This window comes from Salmo salar, chromosome 18, assembly GCF_965601325.2.
Source record: "Salmo salar chromosome 18, fSalSal1, whole genome shotgun sequence".
Classification (NCBI taxonomy): domain Eukaryota; kingdom Metazoa; phylum Chordata; class Actinopteri; order Salmoniformes; family Salmonidae; genus Salmo; species Salmo salar.
In genome coordinates, this window is record NC_138308.1 from 16689961 (window position 1) to 16709555 (window position 19595).

Genomic DNA, 19595 nt, shown 5'->3' on the forward strand with positions numbered 1-19595 from the left:
CCTACACAGTGCAGTATGGAACCAAGTCCATCTCAGACATTATTTTTCTTTTTTTGTTGTCTTTGTGGAATTTGGGTCTATTTACAATGTACAGTAGAGGTTGACTTTATTCAAAGTATTACACAGTTAGCTATTCAGATGCCGGTCAATACAGATTTCCTGTAGATGTTGTTACAGCCAATCAAAATCTTTATTTGGTAACATACCGGTATAATGTGAAAGGTCAAGTAATGTTGAAATGCCCGCTCACCCACTGCCTCCCTGGTCTGTCCTTTGGTAGACAGACAACCTCAGTCCTGTGAGACAAGATGTACTGCCGCTGTAGCAGGAAGGGGTCGCCACTGACTCCACAGTGAGTAATGTGCTTCCTGCCCCAGACAGGAAGTGGGACTCACCTCGCACCAAACCTCTGTCCTTGTTCACACCAAACAGACCCCCCCCCGTGGACCAGAGGGGTTTACTATGTACCGGGTTTGATGAGTTTGTGAGGTAACTTTGGTCAACTCAGGATAACCGGTCTTTTGAAAGTGACTCACCTTTTAGCCAGGTCAATTTCTATGGCAACGAATCCTTCAGAATGAATAACTCGGTGCTCACTCCATTAATCCTGAAAGAAGTGTCTAAACCATGAGTTGAGGACCAATGAAATCAGATACCCACCCTCTTGCAAAGGTTATCATCCTTTATTTGAGCAAGACAACTGATTTAAATATTTTATTCATCATTTTTTTTGTGTACATTTAAAAAAAAAATGCAAATCATATGGTACATTTGGTAATGACTGCATTTGCTTTCCAAACTGTACGTTTTTCGCGTGATTGTATTTAGACATTTGCGAAAGGCAAATGACAACCTCAACCAACCATAGACATAATTTATAATCCATAGATGGCAGTTCCCATTCAGTTTCAAGTCAAGACTGACAGCCATTGCTAGTGTAACCATGAGTTGAACAGTCAAATTGCCAGGGTAAGAGGTTCCAAAACTCTTCGATGGGTTATATGTCTATGGCCACAACGCAACAAGCTGTTCCACAGATAGAAGAAGCATAGGCGTGGGAAAAAGGTGCTCGTGCATTGATAAGCACACCAAAGACGGCATTGAAAAGTAATCAAATTAAAAAAGACGGCACTTCTAAAATTCAATTTCACACCATAGGCTGCAGAATTTGCAAGATATCCGTTCATTCATTTTGATTTCGGCACAAATAAAAATGTTGCACTGACTTTCCCATGGATTGCTGTTTCAGCATTGTGTCGATAGAGTTTAGCACAGTTACAAGCCTGCTAGAGTTAGCGGCAGGCGGACAAGTAATATCCACTGTCGTAGTACGGATGAAGCCTGACCTGGAATGTGAAGCTAACTGTAGCTGGCTAGCTTTATAAAAACCTTAGTAGTATCTAGCTTACTTTGTAGTATACCACTCTGGCTGGATAGAGGGCCTAATCAGGTTTACCAGCTCTAATGTACTGGGTTTCCTGTACCTACCTTTTATTACCGTGGGAAGTCCTAGTGATGTCATAAGAGCGTCCTAATTTACTGGTTCGTATGCTTTGGTCAGAGATTACAGTAGATTACTGTTTTTGAGAAACAAACTATGTAAAAGGCTAATTTTAAATTCCATGAAGAATGTTGAAGATGTCAAACATATAGCTACATATTTCTGTAGGGTATTATGCCAACTTTTTCATGTATTCCTATGTGTGAGCCATCACTATCTGAGAGACCTGACTATCCCTTTAATCTGAGATTGATGTTCCTAAAAGTCCATGATGAAATGAAAGTGTCTTGAATCTCCATGTCCTTACTGGTCTTTCTTCCCTCTCCCTGCAGTGCATATTATCTCAGCCCAAGTTCTGGGCGGTGGAGGTGACAGCACTGTGTCTAAGGACCAAGCTGGAGAAGGGCAGCTCTCGGCGGGTGGAGAGGGCCATGATGCAGACACAGGTAAGAGAGGTGAGGGGTCACATGGGGTAGGTTTCAATGAGATATTCTATACCACACTCATCGTGAACGTCACTATTGGAACCTCACATCTCAAGTCTCAGGTACTGTACAGTGGTGGCCAGAAGTTTTGAGAATGACACATTCATTTTCACAACGTTTGCTGCTTCAGTGTCTTTAGATATTTTTTTCAGATGTTACTATAGAATACTGAAGTATAATTACAAGCATTTCATAGGTGTCAAAGGCTTTTATTGACAATTACATGAAGTTGATGCAAAGAGTCAATATTTGCAGTGTTGACCCTTCTTTTTCAAGACCTCTGCAATCCGCCCTGGCATGCTGTCAATTAACTTCTGGGCCACATCCTGACTGATGGCAGCCCATTCTTGCATAATCAATTCTTGGAGTTTGTCAGAATTTGTGGGTTTTTGTTTGTCCACCCGTCTCTTGAGGATTGACCACAAGTTCTCAATGGGATTAAGGTCTGGGGAGTTTCCTGGCCATGGTCCCAAAATATCGATGTTTTGTTCCCCGAGCCACTTAGTTATCACTTTTGCCTTATGGCAAGGTGCTCCATCATGCTGGAAAAGGCATTGTTCGTCACCAAACTGTTCCTGGATGGTTGGGAGAAGTTGCTCTCGAAGGATGTGTTGGTACCATTTTTTATTCATGGCTGTGTTCTTAGGCAAAATTGTGAGTGAGCCCACTTGAATGGTCTCAGGATGCTTTACTGTTGGCATGACACATGACTGATGGTAGCGCTCACCTTGTCTTCTCCGGGCAAGCTTTTTTCCGGATGCCCCAAAAAATCGGAAAGGCGACTGATGTTTTTCCTGGAGAGAAGTGGCTTCTTTGCTGCCCTTCTTGACACCAGGCCAACCTCCAAAAGTCTTCGCCTCACTGTGCATGCAGATGCACTCACACCTGCCTGCTGCCATTCCTGAGCAAGCTCTGTACTGGTGGTGCCCAGACCCCGCAGCTGAATCAACTTTAGGAGACGGTCCTGGCGCTTGCTGGACTTTCTTGGGCTCCCTGAAGCCTTCTTCACAACAATTGAACTGCTCTCCTTGAAGTTCTTGATGATCCAATAAATTGTTGATTTAGGTGCAATCTTACTGGCAGCAATATCCTTGCCTGTGAAGCCCTTTTTGTGCAAAGCAATGATGACAGCACGTGTTTCCTTGCAGGTAACCATGGTTGACAGAGGATGAACAATGATTCCAAGCACCACCCTCCTTTTGAAGCTTCCAGTCTGGTATTCAAACTCAATCAGCATGACAGAGTGATCTCCTGCCTTGTCCTCGTCAACACTCACACCTGTGTTAACGAGAGAATCACTGACATGATGTCAGCTGGTCCTTTTGTGGCAGGGCTGAAATGCAGTGGAAATGTTTTGTGGGGATTCAGTTCATTTGCATGGCAAAGAGGGACTTTGCAATTAATTGCAATTCATCTGATCACTCTTCATAATATTCTGGATTATATGCAAATTGCCATCATACAAACTGAGGCAGCCGATTTTGTGAAAATTAATATTTGTGTAATTCTCATCTTTTGGACACGACTGTACATAAATACACAGAGTAAGGCTATATTATTGGTTAGGCCAGTAATGCTGGTCTTCTTGAAGTTAAAGCACTTGCACTTGGCGTTATACCATTTCAAAGGCTTACGGGCAAAATTCGATCAATTCCAAACCTGGATTTACATGATCTGCTACACATGTCTTGCTTTATGTCACATCATTAGCACAACAGTCTGCAAGCAGAAATAAGCTGCATGCCCCCTGAAATCCACCCAGCCATACTCTTTAAATCAGTATTTCCACAGTGAGCTATCTGTGAAAGCAGAGGGGACATGTGAATAACCTAGCGGAGGACAGACATACTCCCCCTGTGCAGGATGTTTGTCATGGGTGTCTCTGGGAAACCAGCCCCCCTCTTCCCCCTCACCGTCAAAGTAGAGGGGGACTGGCAACCTGGGAATCTACAGCCTCTGCTCCATGTGATAACATAGTAAACTGAGCGAGAGCTTACTTCTGTTGTGATGGGCTGTGTAGGAGGATGGGGTGAGGCTTAGACATACTACGGTACCATTCACAAGAACACAAGTCCTTTATGTTTCCACACAGCTTTTCGCAGCTAAAGTGCAGACAATTTCTCTCACACACATACTTATACTTGCCCATGCACAGATCTATGATTTAGGAATCATTTATACTCAGGGTTGCTTCAAACTGTGCTGGGGTGCTGGGATGACATTATTTTGTGTGTGTGTGTGTGTGTGTGTGTGTACTCGTTGCTCTCTCCAGCCCCAGTAAGCTGTCAGTCGTAGACAGACGAGGTCAAAGTCATAAAGCAGGAGGTTGGGGCCTGGGACATGACGGTCTGACATCGGGTATAGAACAGGACACTCTCTTAAAGAAGCCAGACACTGTACAGCTGCTCCATGGTTTTGTGACATAGAGCAAAGAGAAAAAGTCTGGTTTCAATCTCTCTAGCCTGCCCTCCTCAAATGTTTGCACACGGAGCTCTGCAGTCTGATCCCAAACCTGATTTGACAGACAGCGCCTGGAGGGGGGCCGAAATGGCTGAGGGGGTCCTCCAGGGGGAGCCGTGTGACAGGCAGGGTTGTTTCAAGTCATCTACAGGGGTGGGGGAAGCTCATGGGGGGGGTCGGGAGCCACCCGTCTGTCCATCACAGTGCGAGGAAGACATCAAGCACCCACTGATCCCACCGTCTGACACTAACCCCATCACCACCCTGTCCCATTCCCCTGTGAGACAGACATGCTCAATCACCGTTTCCCCCAGAACGCCAAAACCCCAAAGAGAACCGCCTCAGAGCGAGGGTTGACAGGCTGTTCACACGCACCGATGACTGAGAGTTAGAGGAATTGAGAAAAGAAAAAGCTTCCCTCTGCTTTGTTTCAAATTCTTTCTCCCTCACGTCAATGTGTTTTGACTTCTAATCTCCTTGGCTGTTGAAGGAAACAAAGGGGGAAAAAGTGGAGGAAATATGTCGTGTTGAGTTGTTTCATGTCATATTTGGGGGGGGGGCTGCTATTTTGATATGAGAGGTTCCTTGTTTACTAATTCCATTACAGACAGATTTGGGGGACATAATTGCTGCTTTTTTACTTGGCTGCTAGATATTGTTCTCGTGAAGGTATAAATACTATCAGAGACTTGTAGACAAAAACCACAGGGTCTTTACCAGACTACCTTTTATTCTTATTATTCCAATTAACTTCTTTATTGTTATTATTAAGGCAATTGTGGTGTAAATAATAGGATATAAAATATAATCAGTTACTGTCATTTCCTTGGCATGCCATAATTAGGTGTTTTTGTTTTCAGAAAGGTCAATGGGTATAACGCAAACTGGGCTGCTGTTTCTGATTAATGAAATCAATAGCTAAGCCAACACCAGTAGTGAGTAGTTTATGACATACTGTACAGTACATTTGGAAACTATTCAGACCGTTGACTTTTTCCACATTTTGTTATGTTACAGCCTTATGCTAAAATTGATTATATACAACATTTTCCTCATCAATCTACACACAATACCCCATAATGGCAAAGCAAAAACAGGTTTTTATAAATGTTTGCAAATTTATTACAAGTAGAAAACGGATACCTTATTTTATTTTCCTAAGTATTCAGACCCTTAGCTTTGAGACTTGAAATTGAGCTCAGGTGCATCCTGTTTCCATTGATCATCCTTGAGATGTTTCTATGAGTTGATTGGAATCCACCTGTGGCAAATTCAATTGACTGGCCATGATTTGGAAAGGCACACACCTGTCTATAAGTTGACGGTGCATGTCAGAGCAAAAACCAAGCCATGAGTTCGAAGGAAGCTCCGAGACAGGATTGCGTTGAGGCAGAGATCTGGGGAAGGGTACCAAACTATTTCTGCAGCATTGAAGGTCCCCAAGAACACAGTGGCCTCCATCATTCTTAAATGGAAGAAGTGTAGAACCATCGAGACTCTTCCTAGAGCTGGCCGCCCGGCCAAACTGAGCAATCGGGGGAGAAGGGCCTTGGTCAGGAAGGTGACCAAGAACCCGATGGTCACTCTGACAGAGCTCCAGAGTTCCTCTGTGGAGATGGCAGAAACTTCCAGAAGGATAACTATCGCTGCAGCACTCCACTAATCAGGCCTTTATGGTAGAGTGGCCAAACGGAAGCTAATCCTTAGTAAAAGGCACATGACAGCCCACTTGGAGTTTACCAAAAGGCACCTGAAGGACTCTGATCATGATAAACAAGATTCTCTGGTCTGATGAAACTAAGATTGAACTCGTTGGCCTCAACGCCAAGTGTCACGTCTGGAGGAAACCTGGCACCATCCCTACGGTGAAGCATGGTGGTGGCAGCATCATGCTGTAGGGATGTTTTTCAGCGGCAGGGACTGGGAGACTAGTCAGGATCGAGGGAAAGATAAACGGCGCAAAGTACAGAGAGATCCTTGATGAAACCTGATCCAGAGCGCTCAGGACCTCAGACTGGGGTGAAGGTTCACCTTCCAACAGGACCTCGACCCTAAGCACACAGCCAAGACAATGCAGGAGTGGCTTCGGGACAAGTCCCTGAATGTCCTTGAGTGGCCCAGCCAGAGCCCGGACTTGAACACGATCGAACATCTCTGGCGACACCTGAAATAGCTGTGCAGCGACACTGCCCATCCAACCTGACAGACCTTGAGGAAATACAGGTGTGCCAAGCTTGTAGTGTCATACCCAAGAAGACTCGAGGCTGTAATCGCTGCCAAAGGTGCTTCAAGGTACTGAGTAAAGGGTCTGAATACTTATGTAAATGTAATATTTCCGTTTTTATTTTTTATACATTTGAAAACAATTCTAAAACCCAGTTTTTCTTTGTCATTAGGGGGTATTGTGTGTAGATTGATGAGGAAAAATGCAATTCATTCAATTTTAGAATAAGGCTGTAACGTGACAATGTGTGAAAAGTCAAGAGATCTGAATACTTTCCGAATGCACTGTATGTAGCTGGAGAACAATTCTAGCAATTGACCCTTCGCTAAGCCCTGCCACCCTTGATTACTGTTGCAACCTCGGACAACATTTTCCCGGGAAGCCCAATTCCCCATTCAACCACTTGCAAAATCCCTAACAGTGATCTCAAACTGTGTTTCTAATACACAATGAAAATAAATTAATCAGGAAAGTCTTGGGAATGTTGTGGTGGACTGTCATTACAATTGGTTCATCAAATTGTTTGTACTGAATTCAGAGACGCTGAATGGCTCTGGATTCACTGTCAGTATGGATTCAAAGTTATAATAAGCACTTTTAGAGCTACCTAGTGCTCTCAAATCATATCCTGATGTTGACGGCAGATGGGAGTTGTATTCATAAAATTGCTAACTTAGCTAGCTAACATTTTGAGAGAAGTTCTATGAAGTAGCTATTTTTTATTTTGTTGTTTTACCTTTATTTAACCAGGAAAAGCCCATTGAGACCCAGTCTCTCTTTCAAGGGAGACCTGGCCAAGAAGGCAGCAACAATCAATACATTACAGAATTAAAACATACAACAACATTATCCAGCCTAAAAAAAGCATTTACACTCCTCCGTAACAGTCTCCATCAATATTTTAAATTAATTCAGTGGCGCTAACATATCTAGATGAAGCATTATTATTATACCTTTATTTCAACAAGGAACACAGACTGAGACCAAGGTCTCTTTTACAGCTGGGCCCTGCGTATACATGTTTACACATACAGTTTAGGTACAATGATTAAGAAACTAAACAAGACAAACAAAATGATCACAGATAACACAAAAAAATACAGCAACAGATTTCATTTACACATAGGTTATTCTACTAACAGCACAATAACTTGCATTACCCAAAACAGTTACAAGCAATACAAAAATAAAAATGCTCCAGTAAATATTTAAAATGAGCAAGGGGGACAAGAGTCAAGTTTAAGTTTAGTCTGCAGGCTATTCCATAGGCAAGGAGCGTAACAGGAAAAGGCAGCCATACCCAACTCTGTGGAAATCGCATGGGCCTCAAGTGTAATCCATGCTTGAGACCTGGTTTTAGGAATTCTAATTCTAATATTGATGAGTGATGATAAATAAGAAGGTAGTTTATTCAGAAGTGCTTTATAGACAAACACGAGCATGTTGTTCTCGTCTCACGGACAGCGAAGTCCAACCCACATTTTGATAAGAACACAGTAGTGAGTTATGTAGCTAGCACCCTTAATAAACCTAAGTGTGCAATGATAAGTAGCATCCAGCGATTTTAAGTGTTGATGCCGTAGCATGCATGTAAATAATATCCCCATAGTCTATAACAGACATAAAAGTAGCTTGCACAATTTGTAGAGGACAAGCATGTCCTGTTTCTATAGAGGAAGCCTAGCTTGATTTTTAGCCGTTTACTAAGTTCGTCAATATGCATTTTAAAAGACAGTTTATCATCCAACCATATCCCTGATATCCCTGATCATCCAACCAGAGACCTGATTCATTCGAGAACCAACTAAGCTCGTAAGTGCAAGTGTATTTGGACCAAGTATAGAACCTTGTGGGACCCCTTTAACCGACTCCAATGGCTCTGACTGGATGCCTGACTTCTATCCGTTAGATAGTCATGAAACCAACGACAGGCATCCAATCCCAGTCCTATTGACGACAGCTTACCCAAAAGTATTGCATGGTCTACAGTGTCAAAAGCTTTAGATAAATCTGTGAACAAGGCGGCACAGTACTTTCTATTATCTAGGGCATTAGTAATATCATTTACAACACGTACAGTGGCCGTAATAGTACTGTGTTTAGGTCTAAAGCCAGATTGATTACTAGAAAGTGTATTGTTAACAGTTAAAAAAGATTGTAGTTGCCTATTCACCAGTGACTCTAGAATTTTAGCCAAACAGGAGAGCTTAGAGATGGGCCGATAATTATCCAATTCATCACCTCCCTTGAGGAGTGGTAAAACAAAAGCTGTTTTCCAAGATTTAGGAATCTTTCCCACGACAAATGTTTGATTAAAGATATGCGTCACTACACCAGCAATAATAGGTGCCGCACACTTGAGTAAATATGGATCCAAATTGTCAGCGCCTAATGATTTCTTAGAATCTATAGCAGATAGTGCAGATAAGACCTCATCTTCTGTGACTTTTTGAAAATTAAAAACCGGCTTACTGTTTTCCACATCAGCTGAAGGCCGAGGGACTGAAACAATAGACTGGTCAGGATCATGTTGGCCATTTTTTCTTTCAAAAAGAAAACCAGCAGAAATAAAATGCTTATTAAATACATCACACATTAAAGTTCGGTCACTGATGACCTCGGATTCCGATGTAATTTGCTTCGGTGGGAAGCATGGATTGTAAGATTATTCCATGCGTCTGGTGCACAAGAAGAGAATGCAGTCTTGCCTAATACTGTGAATGTCCTGGGGGACTTGAAGTGGCAACCACCTAGCAGACCGGGTATGGTAAATGCTGGTGGTGGAGACCAGACTACAGCTTGCTAGCGTTAGCAACATTTGGTGGTCAATGAGCTAACCTAGCAAACAATGTAACAAAAGTATAGGCTCTGAATTTCAGAAATCACAGTAGCAAGTACTCCTGGTACGCTGTTCAATTTAGCAATTCATATAATTTATTGCCATAGCCATCACTGGGTTTCATGTGATTTAAACTTGAGCTTGTCTGAGGTGTCAGACTCAACAACAGTTGCTATCCGCTGTGATTGGTTGCTCTAAATTCTGGGGCAGGGCTTAGCGAAGGGTCAATTGTCCTTAGTTAAACAGCTTACATTTTTGGAACTTAGCAGAAAATGTATGACACATACAGTTGAAGTCGGAAGTTTACATACACCTTAGCCAAATGCATTTAAACTCAGTTTTTCACAATTCCTTACATTTAATCCAAGTAAAAATTCCCTGTTTTAGGTCAGTTAGGATCACCACTTTATTTTAAGAATGTGAAATGTCAGAATAATAGTAGAGAGAATGATATATTTCAGATGTTATTTCTTTCATCACATTCCCAGTGGGTCAGAAGTTTACATACACACAATTAGTATTTGGTAGCATTGCCTTTAAATTGTTTAACTTGGGTCAAACGTTTCGGGTAGCCTTCCACAAGCTTCCCACAATAAGTTAGGTGAATTTTGGCACATTCTTCCTGACAGAGCTGGTGTAACAGTCAGGTTTGTAGGCCTCCTTGCTCGCACACGCTTTTTCAGTTCTGCCCACAAATTTTATATGGGATTGAGGTCAGGGCGTTGTGATGGCCACTCCAATACCTTGACATTGTTGTCCGTAAGCCATTTTGCCACAATTTTGGAAGAATGCTTGGGGTCATTGTCCATTTGGAAGACCCATTTGCGACCAAGCTTTAACATCTTGACTGATGTCTTGAGATGTTGCTTCAATATATCCACATAATTTCCCTCCCTCATGATGCCATCTATTTTGTGACGTGCACCAGTCCCTCCTGCAGCAAAGCACCCCCCACAACATGATGCTGCCACCCCCGTGCTTCACGGTTGGGATGGTGTTCTTCAGCTTGCAAGCCTCCCCCCTTTTCCTCCAAACATAACGATGGTCATTATGGCCAAACAGTTCTATTTTTGTTTCATCAGACCAGAGGACATTTCTCCAAAAAGTACTATCTCTGTCCCCATGTGCAGTTGCAAACCGTAGTCTGGCTTTTTTATGGCGGTTTTGGAGCAGTGGCTTCTTCCTTGCTGAGCGGCCTTTCAGGTTATGTCGATATAGGACTCGTTTTACTGTGGATATAGATACTTTTGTAGCTGTTTCCTCCAGCATCTTTCCAGCACCTTTGCTGTTGTTCTGGGATTGATTTGCACTTTTCGCACCAAAGTATGTTCATCTCTAGGAGACAGAACGCGTCTCCTTCCTGAGCGGTATTCCGGCTGCGTGGTCCCATGGTGTTTATACTTGCGTACTATTGTTTGTACAGGTGAACGTGGTACCTTCAGGCGTTTGTAAATTGCTCCCAATGATGAACCAAACTTGTGGAGGTCTACAATTATTTTTTCTGAGGTCTTGGCTGATTTCTTTAGATTTTCTCGTGATGTCAAGCAAAGAGGCACTGAGTTTGAAGGTAGGCCTTGAAATACATCCACAGGTACACCTCCACTCCAGTTCACTCAAATGATGTCAATTAGCCTATCAGAAGTAGAGGTCGACTGATTAATCGGAATGGCCGATTAATTAGGGCCGATTTCAAGTTTTCATAACAATCGGTATTTTTGGACACCGATTTGCCGAATGATATTTTTTTTTTATATATATATAAATATATATATATTTTTTTTTTTTTATTTAACTAGGCAAGTCAGTTAAGAACACATTCTTATTTTCAATGATGGCTTAGGAACGGTGGGTTAACTGCCTTGTTCAGGGGCAGAACGACAGATTTTTACCTTGTCAGCTCGGGGATTCGTTTTTGCAACCTTCCGGTTACTAGTCCAACGCTCTAACCACCTGCCTTACATTGCACTCCACGAGGAGCCTGCATGGCAGGCTGACTACCTGTTACGCGAGGGCAGCAAGAAGCCTAGGTAAGTTGCTAGCTAGCATTAAACTTATCTTATAAAAAACTATCAATCTTAACATAATCACTAGTTAACTACACATGGTTGATGATATTACTAGTTTATCTACCGAGTCCTGCGTTGCATATAATCGATGCGGTGCCTGTTAATTTCTCATTGAATCTCAGCCTACTTCGACAAACGGGTGATTTAACAAGCGCATTTGCGAAAAAAGCACTGTCGTTGCACCAATGTACCTAACCATAAACATCAATGCCTTTCTTTAAAATCAATACACAAGTATATATTTTTAAACCTGCATATTTAGTTAATATTGCCTGCTAACATGAATTTCTTTTAACTGGGGAAATTGTGTCACTTCTCTTGCGTTCCGTGCAAGCAGTCAGGGTATATGCAGCAGTTTGGGCCACCTGGCTCATTGCGAACTGTGTGAAGTCCATTTATTCCTAACAAAGGCCGTAATTAATTTGCCAGAATTGTACATAATTATGACATAACATTGAAGGTTGTACAATGTAACAGCAATATTTAGACTTAAGGATGTCATCCGTTAGATAAAATACGGAACGGTTCCGTGTTTTGTTTTCGAAATGATAGTTTCCGGATTCGACCATTTTAATTACCAAAGGCTCGTATTTCTGTGTGTCATTATGTTATAATTAAGTCTATGATTTGATAGAGCAGTCTGACTGAGCGATGGCAGGCTCGTAAGCATTCATTCAAACAGCACTTTCGTGCGTTTGCCAGCAGCTTTTGCAATGCTTAAGCATTGTGCTGTTTATGACTTCAAGCCTATCAACTCCCGAGATTAGGCTGGTGTAACCGATGTGAAATGGCTAGCTAGTTAGCGGGTGCGCGCTAATAGCGTTTCAAACGTCACTAGCTCTGAGACTTGGAGTAGTTGTTCCCCTTGCTCTGCATGGGTAACGCTGCTTCGAGGGTGGCTGTTGTCGATGTGTTCCCGGTTCCAGCCCAGGTAGGAGCGAGGAGAGGGACGGAAGCTATACTGTTACACTGGCAATACTAAAGTGCCTATAAGAACATCCAGTAGTCAAATGTATATGACATACAAATCGTATAGAGAGAAATAGTCCTATAATTCCTATAATAACTACAACCTAAAACTTCTTACCTGGGAATATTGAAGACTCATGTTCAAAGGAACCACCAGCTTTCATATGTTCTCATGTTCTGAGCAAGGAACTTGAATGTTAGCTTTTTTACATGGCACATATTGCACTTTTACTTCTCCAACACTTTGTTTTTGAATTATTTAAACCAAATTGAACATGTTTCATTATTTATTTGAGGCTAAATTTATTTTATTGATGTATTATATTAAGTTAAAATAAGTGTTCATTCAGTATTGTTGTAATTGCCATTATTACAAATAAATAATCAAAAATCGGCCGATTTAATCAGCGCTGGCTTTTTTCGGGTCCTCCAATAATCGGTATCGGCGTCGGAAAAAATCATAATCGGCCGACCTCTAATCAGAAGCCATGACATTTTTCTGGAATTTTCCAAGCTGTTTAAAGGCACAGTCAACTTAGTGTATGTGAACTTCTGACTCACTGGAATTGTGATACAGTGAATTATAAGTCAAATACCGTAATTTCCGGACTATTAAGCGCACCTGAATATTAGCCGCACCCACTGAATTTAAAAAAAAATATTATTTTGAACATAAATAAGCTGCACATGTCTATAAGCCGCAGGTGCCTACCGGTACATTGAAACAAATGAACTTTACACAGGCTTTAACGAAACACGGCTTGTAACAAAAATAAATAGGCTTTAACCTCTATGGGCTAGGTGGGACGCAAAAACTTCAATTTTTCAAACATATGACTTTATGACTTTAACATATGACTTTTATGATTTTACACCATTTTAAAGACAAGACTCTCGTTAATCTAACCACACTGTCCGATTTCAAAAAGGCTTTACAACGAAAGCAAAACATTAGATTATGTCAGCAGAGTACCCAGCCAGAAATAATCAGACACCCATTTTTCAAGCTAGCATATAATGTCACATAAACCCAAACCACAGCTAAATGTAGCACTAACCTTTGATGATCTTCATCAGATGACAACCCTAGGACATTATGTTATACAATACATGCATGTTTTGTTCAATGAAGTTCATATTTATATCAAAAACCAGCTTTTTACATTAGCATGTGACTAGCATGTGACTAGCATTCCCACCGAACACTGCCGGTAAATGTACAAAATTACTCACGATAAACGTTCACAAAAAGCATAACAATTATTTTAAGAATTATAGATACAGAACTCCTCTATGCACTCGATATGTCCGATTTTAAAATAGCTTTTCGGTGAAAGCACATTTTGCAATATTCTCAGTAGATAGCCCGGCATCACAGGGCTAGCTATTTAGACACCCAGCAAGTTTAGCCCTCACCAAAGTCAGATTTACTATAAGAAAAATGTTATTACCTTTGCTGTCTTCGTCAGAATGCACTCCCAGGACTTCTACTTCAATAACAAATGTTGGTTTGGTTCAAAATAATCCATAGTTATATCTAAATAGCGGCGTTTTGTTTGTGCGTTCAAGACACTATCCGAAAGGGTAAATAAGGGTGACGAGCATGGCGCAATTCGTGACAAAGAATTTCTAAATATTCCATTACCGTACTTCGAAGCATGTCAACCACTTTTTAAATCAATTTTTATGCCATTTTTCTCATAAAAAAGCGATAATATTCCAACCGGGAATCTGCGTTTAGGTAAACAGACGAAAGAAAATAAAGCATGGGGTTGACTCGGGCACGCGCCTAAGCCCATAGTACTCTAATCGGCCACTTGCCAAACGCGATAAAGTGTTTCAGCCAGAGGCTGCCTCGATATCGTTCAGCTTTTTCCGGGCTCTGAGAGCCTATGGGAGCCGTAGGAAGTGTCACGTTATAGCAAAGATCCTCAGTCTTCAATAAAAAGAGCCAAGATGAAACACAACTTGTCAGACAGGCCACTTCCTGCATGGAATCTTCTCAGGTTTTGGCCTGCCATATGAGTTCTGTTATACTCACAGACACCATTCAAACAGTTTTAGAAACTTTAGGGTGTTTTCTATCCAAAGCCAATAATTATATGCATATTCTAGTTACTGGGCAGGAGTAGTAACCAGATTAAATCGGGTACGTTTTTTATCCGGCCGTGTCAATACTGCCCCCTAGCCCTAACAGGTTAACCTCTTGGGGCTAGGTGGGACGCTAGCGTGCCACCTGTGGTGCACTCCATCAACAGCAGGTGCATTTCAAGAGCGGCAAATTTGAATCCAAATAAATGTCAAAATTCAAATTTTTCAAAAATACAACTATGTTACACCATTTGAAAGATAAACATCTCCTTAATCTAACCACGTTTTACGATTTCAAAAAGGTTTTACGGCGAAAGCATAAATTTAGAGTATGTTAGGACAGTACATTTACAAGAGTTGTGTGTAATGTTTTGTCAAGTCAAAGACAGGGTCAGCAAAACCATAAAACCAGCTAAAATGATGCACTAACCTTTTACAATCTCCATCAGATGACACTCCTAGGACATTATGTTAGACAATGCATGCATTTTTAGTTCTATCAAGTTCATATTTATATACAAAAACAGCGTTTTACTATGGCATTGATGTTGAGGAAATCGTTTCCCTCCAATAACCGGCAGTCAAGTCAGCGTCAGAAATTAAATAATTAAAATTAGAAAACATTGTTAAAATATTCTATTGTCATTTAAAGAATTATAGATTTACATCTTTTGAACGCAATCAACTTGCCAGATTTAAAAATAACCTTACTGGGAAATCACACTTTGCAATAATCTGAGCACTGTGCCCAGAAAAATACGCGTTGCGATACAGACTAGACGTCATGTTGGGGAGATCTAAAATCGAAAATACTATGTAAATAATCCATTACCTTTGATTCTCTTCATCAGATGTCACTTCCAGGTATCACAGGTCCATAACGAATGTAGTTTTGTTCAAAAAAGCTCATCATTTATGTCCAAAAATCTCCGTCTCGTTAGCACATGATGTAAGCCAGCCGGACTTCTCGTCGTGAACGAGGGGAAAAAATATATTTCCGTTCGTTCAAACATGTCAAACGTTGTATAGCATAAATCATTAGGGCCTTTTTTAACCAGAACATGAATAATATTCAAGGTGGACGAATGCATAGCCTTTTATAACGTATTGGAACGAGGGTACCCAACATGAAGTAGCGCGCCAGGTGTCTAATGGGACATCACCGTTCCATGGCTCTTGTTCGGTCAGATCTCCCTCCAGAAGACTCAAAACACTTTGTAAAGGCTGGTGACATCTAGTGGAAGCAATAGGAAGTGCCAAAATATTCCTAAACCCCTGTGTTTTTCAATGGGATAGCTTGAAAGTCAATACAACACATCAGGTATCCACTTCCTGTCAGAAAATGTCTCAGGGTTTTGCCTGCCAAATGAGTTCTGTTATACTCACAGACACCATTCAAACAGTTTTGGAAACTTTAGAGTGTTTTCTATCCATATATAATAAGTATATGCATATTCTAGTTACTGGGTAGGATTAGTAACCAGATTAAATCGGGTACATTTTTTTTATCCAGACGTGCAAATGCTGCCCCCTAGACCCAACAGGTTAACGAAACACGGCTTGTAACAAAAAAGAAAAAATGAGCAGTAAGCTTTAGTTGTCTTTTTGCACTGAGTCAATTCCTCACTCTGCTTTTTCCAACGTCTTATCGACTCATTAAAACCAAGCTCCCGTGCAGCAGCTCTATTTCCTTTTCCAACAGCCAGATCAATCGCCTTCAACTTGAAAGCTGCATCATATCAAATCAAATCAAATTTATTTTTATATAGCCCTTCGTACATCAGCTGATATTCTCAAAGTGCTGTACAGAAACCCAGCCTAAAACCCCAAACAGCAAGCATAGCATGTGAAAGAAGCACGGTGGCTAGGAAAAACTCCCTAGGAAAAACTCCCTAGAAAGGCCAAAAACCTAGGAAGAAACCTAGAGAGGAACCAGGCTATGAGGGGTGGCCAGTCCTCTTCTGGCTGTGCAGGGTGGATATTATAACAGAACATAGTCAAAATGTTAAAATGTTAAAATGTTCATAAATGACCAGCATGGTCAAATAATAATAATCATAGTAGTTGTCGAGGGTGCAACAAGCACGTCCGGTGAACAGGTCAGGGTTCCATAGCCGCAGGCAGAACAGTTGAAACTGGAGCAGCAGCACGGCCAGGTGGACTGGGGACAGCAAGGAGTCATCATACCAGGTAGTCCTGAGGCATGGTCCTAGGGCTCAGGTCCTCCGAGAGAAAGACAGAAAGAGAGAAAGAGAGAATTAGAGAGAGCATATTTAAATACACACAGGACACCGGATAAGACAAGAGAAATACTCCAGATGTAACAGACTGACCCTAGCCCCCCGACACATAAACTACTGCAGCATAAATACTGGAGGCTGAGACAGGAGGGATCAGAAGACACTGTGGCCCCATCCGATGATACCCCCGGACAGGGCCAAACAGGCAGGATATAACCCCACCCACTTTGCCAAAGCACAGCCCCCACACCACTAGAGGGATGTCTCCAACCACCAACTTACCGTCCTAAGACAAGGCCGAGTATAGCACACAACGATCTCCGCCATGGCACAACCCAAGGGGGGGGGGGGGCGCCAACCCAGACAGGAAGACCACGTCAGTGACTCAACCCACTCAAGTGACGCACCCCTCCCATGGACGGCATGGAAGAACACCAGTAGGCCAGTGACTCAGCCCCTGTAAAAGGGTTAGAGGCAGAGAATCCCAGTGGAAAGAGGGGAACCGGCAAGGCAGAGACAGCAAGGGCGGTTCGTTGCTCCAGCCTTTCCGTTCACCTTCACACTCCTGGGCCAGACTATAGTTAATCATAGGACCTACTGAAGAGATAAGTCTTCAGTAAAGACTTAAAGGTTGAGACTGAGTCTGCGTCTCTCACATTGGTAGGCAGACCATTCCATAAAAATGGAGCTCTATAGGAGAAAGCCCTACCTCCAGCCGTTTGCTTAGAAATTCTAGGGACAATTAGGAGGCCTGCGTCTTGTGACCGTAGCGTACGTGTAGGTATGTACGGCAGGACCAAATCGGAAAGATAGGTAGGAGCAAGCCCATGTAATGCTTTGTAGGTTAGCAGTAAAACCTTGAAATCAGCCCTTGCCTTAACAGGAAGCCAGTGTAGGGAGGCTAGCACTGGAGTAATATGATCAAATTTTTTGGTTCTAGTCAGGATTCTAGCAGCCGTATTTAGCACTAACTGAAGTTTATTTAGTGCTTTATCCGGGTAGCCGGAAAGTAGAGCATTGCAGTAGTCCAGCCTAGAAGTAACAAAAGCATGGATTAATTTTTCTGCGTCATTTTTGGACAGAAAATTTCTGATTTTTGCAATGTTACGTAGATGGAAAAAAGCTGTCCTTGAAACAGTCTTGATATGTTCTTCAAAAGAGAGATCAGGGTCCAGAGTAACGCCGAGGTCCTTCACAGTTTTATTTGAGACGACTGTACAACCATCCAGATTAATTGTCAGATTCAACAGAAGATCTCTTTGTTTCTTGGGACCTAGAACAAGCATCTCTGTTTTGTCCGAGTTTAAAAGTAGAAAGTTTGCAGCCATCCACTTCTTTATGTCTGAAACACAGGCTTCTAGCGAGGGCAATTTTGGGGCTTCACCATGTTTCATTGAAATGTACAGCTGTGTGTCGTCCGCATAGCAGTGAAATTTAATATTATGTTTTCGAATGACATCCCCAAGAGGTAAAATATATAGTGCAAACAATAGTGGTCCTAAAACTGGAACCTTGAGGAACACCTAAATTTACAATTGATTTGACAGAGGACAAACCATTCACAGAGACAAACTGATATCTTTCCGACAGATAAGATCTAAACCAGGCCAGAACTTGTCCATGTAGACCAATTTGGGTTTCCAATCTCTCCAAAAGAATGTGGTGATCGATGGTATCAAAAGCGGCACTAAGATCTAGGAGCACGAGGACAGATGCAGAGCCTCGGTCTGACGTCATTAAAAGGTCATTTACCACCTTCACAAGTGCAGTCTCAGTGCTATGATGGGGTCTAAAACCAGACTGAAGCGTTTCGTATACATTGTTTGTCTTCAGGAAGGCAGTGAGTTGCTGTGCAACAGCTTTTTCAATTTTTTTTGAGAGGAATGGAAGATTCGATATAGGCCGATAGTTTTTTATAATTTCTGGATCAAGATTCGGCTTTTTCAAGAGAGGCTTTATTACTGCCACTTTTAGTGAGCTTGGTACACATCCGGTGGATAGAGAGCCGTTTATTATGTTCAACATAGGAGGGCCAAGCACAGGAAGCAGCTCTTTCAGTAGTTTAGTTGGAATAGGGTCCAGTATGCAGCTTGAGGGTTTGGAGGCCATGATTATTTTCATCATTGCGTCAAGAGATATAGTACTAAAACACTTTAGTATCTCCCTTGATCCTAGGTCCTGGCAGAGTTGTGCAGACTCAGGACAATGGAGCTTTGGAGGAATACCCAGATTTAAAGAGGAGTCTGTAATTTGCTTTCTAATGATCATGATCTTTTCCTCAAAGAAGTTCATAAATTTATTACTGCTGAAGTGAAAGCCATCCTCCATTTGCGAAGGCTGCTTTTTAGTTAGCTTTGCGACAGTATCAAAAAGACATTTCGGATTGTTCTTATTTTCCTCAATTAAGTTGGAAAAATAGGATGATCGAGCAGCAGTAAGGGCTCTTCGATACTGCACGGTACTGTCTTTCCAAGCTAGTCGGAAGACTTCCAGTTTGGTGTGGCGCCATTTCCGTTCCAATTTTCTGGAAGCTTGCTTCAGAGCTCGTGTATTTTCTGTATACCAGGGAGCTAGTTTCTTATGACAGATGTTTTTAGTTTTTAGGGGTGCAACTGCATCTAGGGTATTGCGCAAGGTTAAATTGAGTTCCTCGGTTAGGTGGTTAACTGATTTTTGTCCTCTGACGTCCTTGGGTAGGCAGAGGCAGTCTGGAAGGGCAT

The 19595-nt window shown here is 41.9% G+C and overlaps 1 protein-coding gene across 2 annotated transcripts in view; it reads left to right on the plus strand.

Annotated features, from left to right (window-relative positions):
- ttc27 (tetratricopeptide repeat domain 27) overlaps positions 1–19595 on the plus strand; it is a 136709-nt gene that overhangs the window by 80355 nt on the left and 36759 nt on the right. For both annotated transcript variants that reach the window (XM_014154511.3, XM_014154512.3), the window contains exon 10: positions 1834–1947. In XM_014154511.3, coding sequence (XP_014009986.2) covers positions 1834–1947 — 114 coding nt within the window. The remainder of the gene's footprint in view (positions 1–1833; positions 1948–19595) is intronic.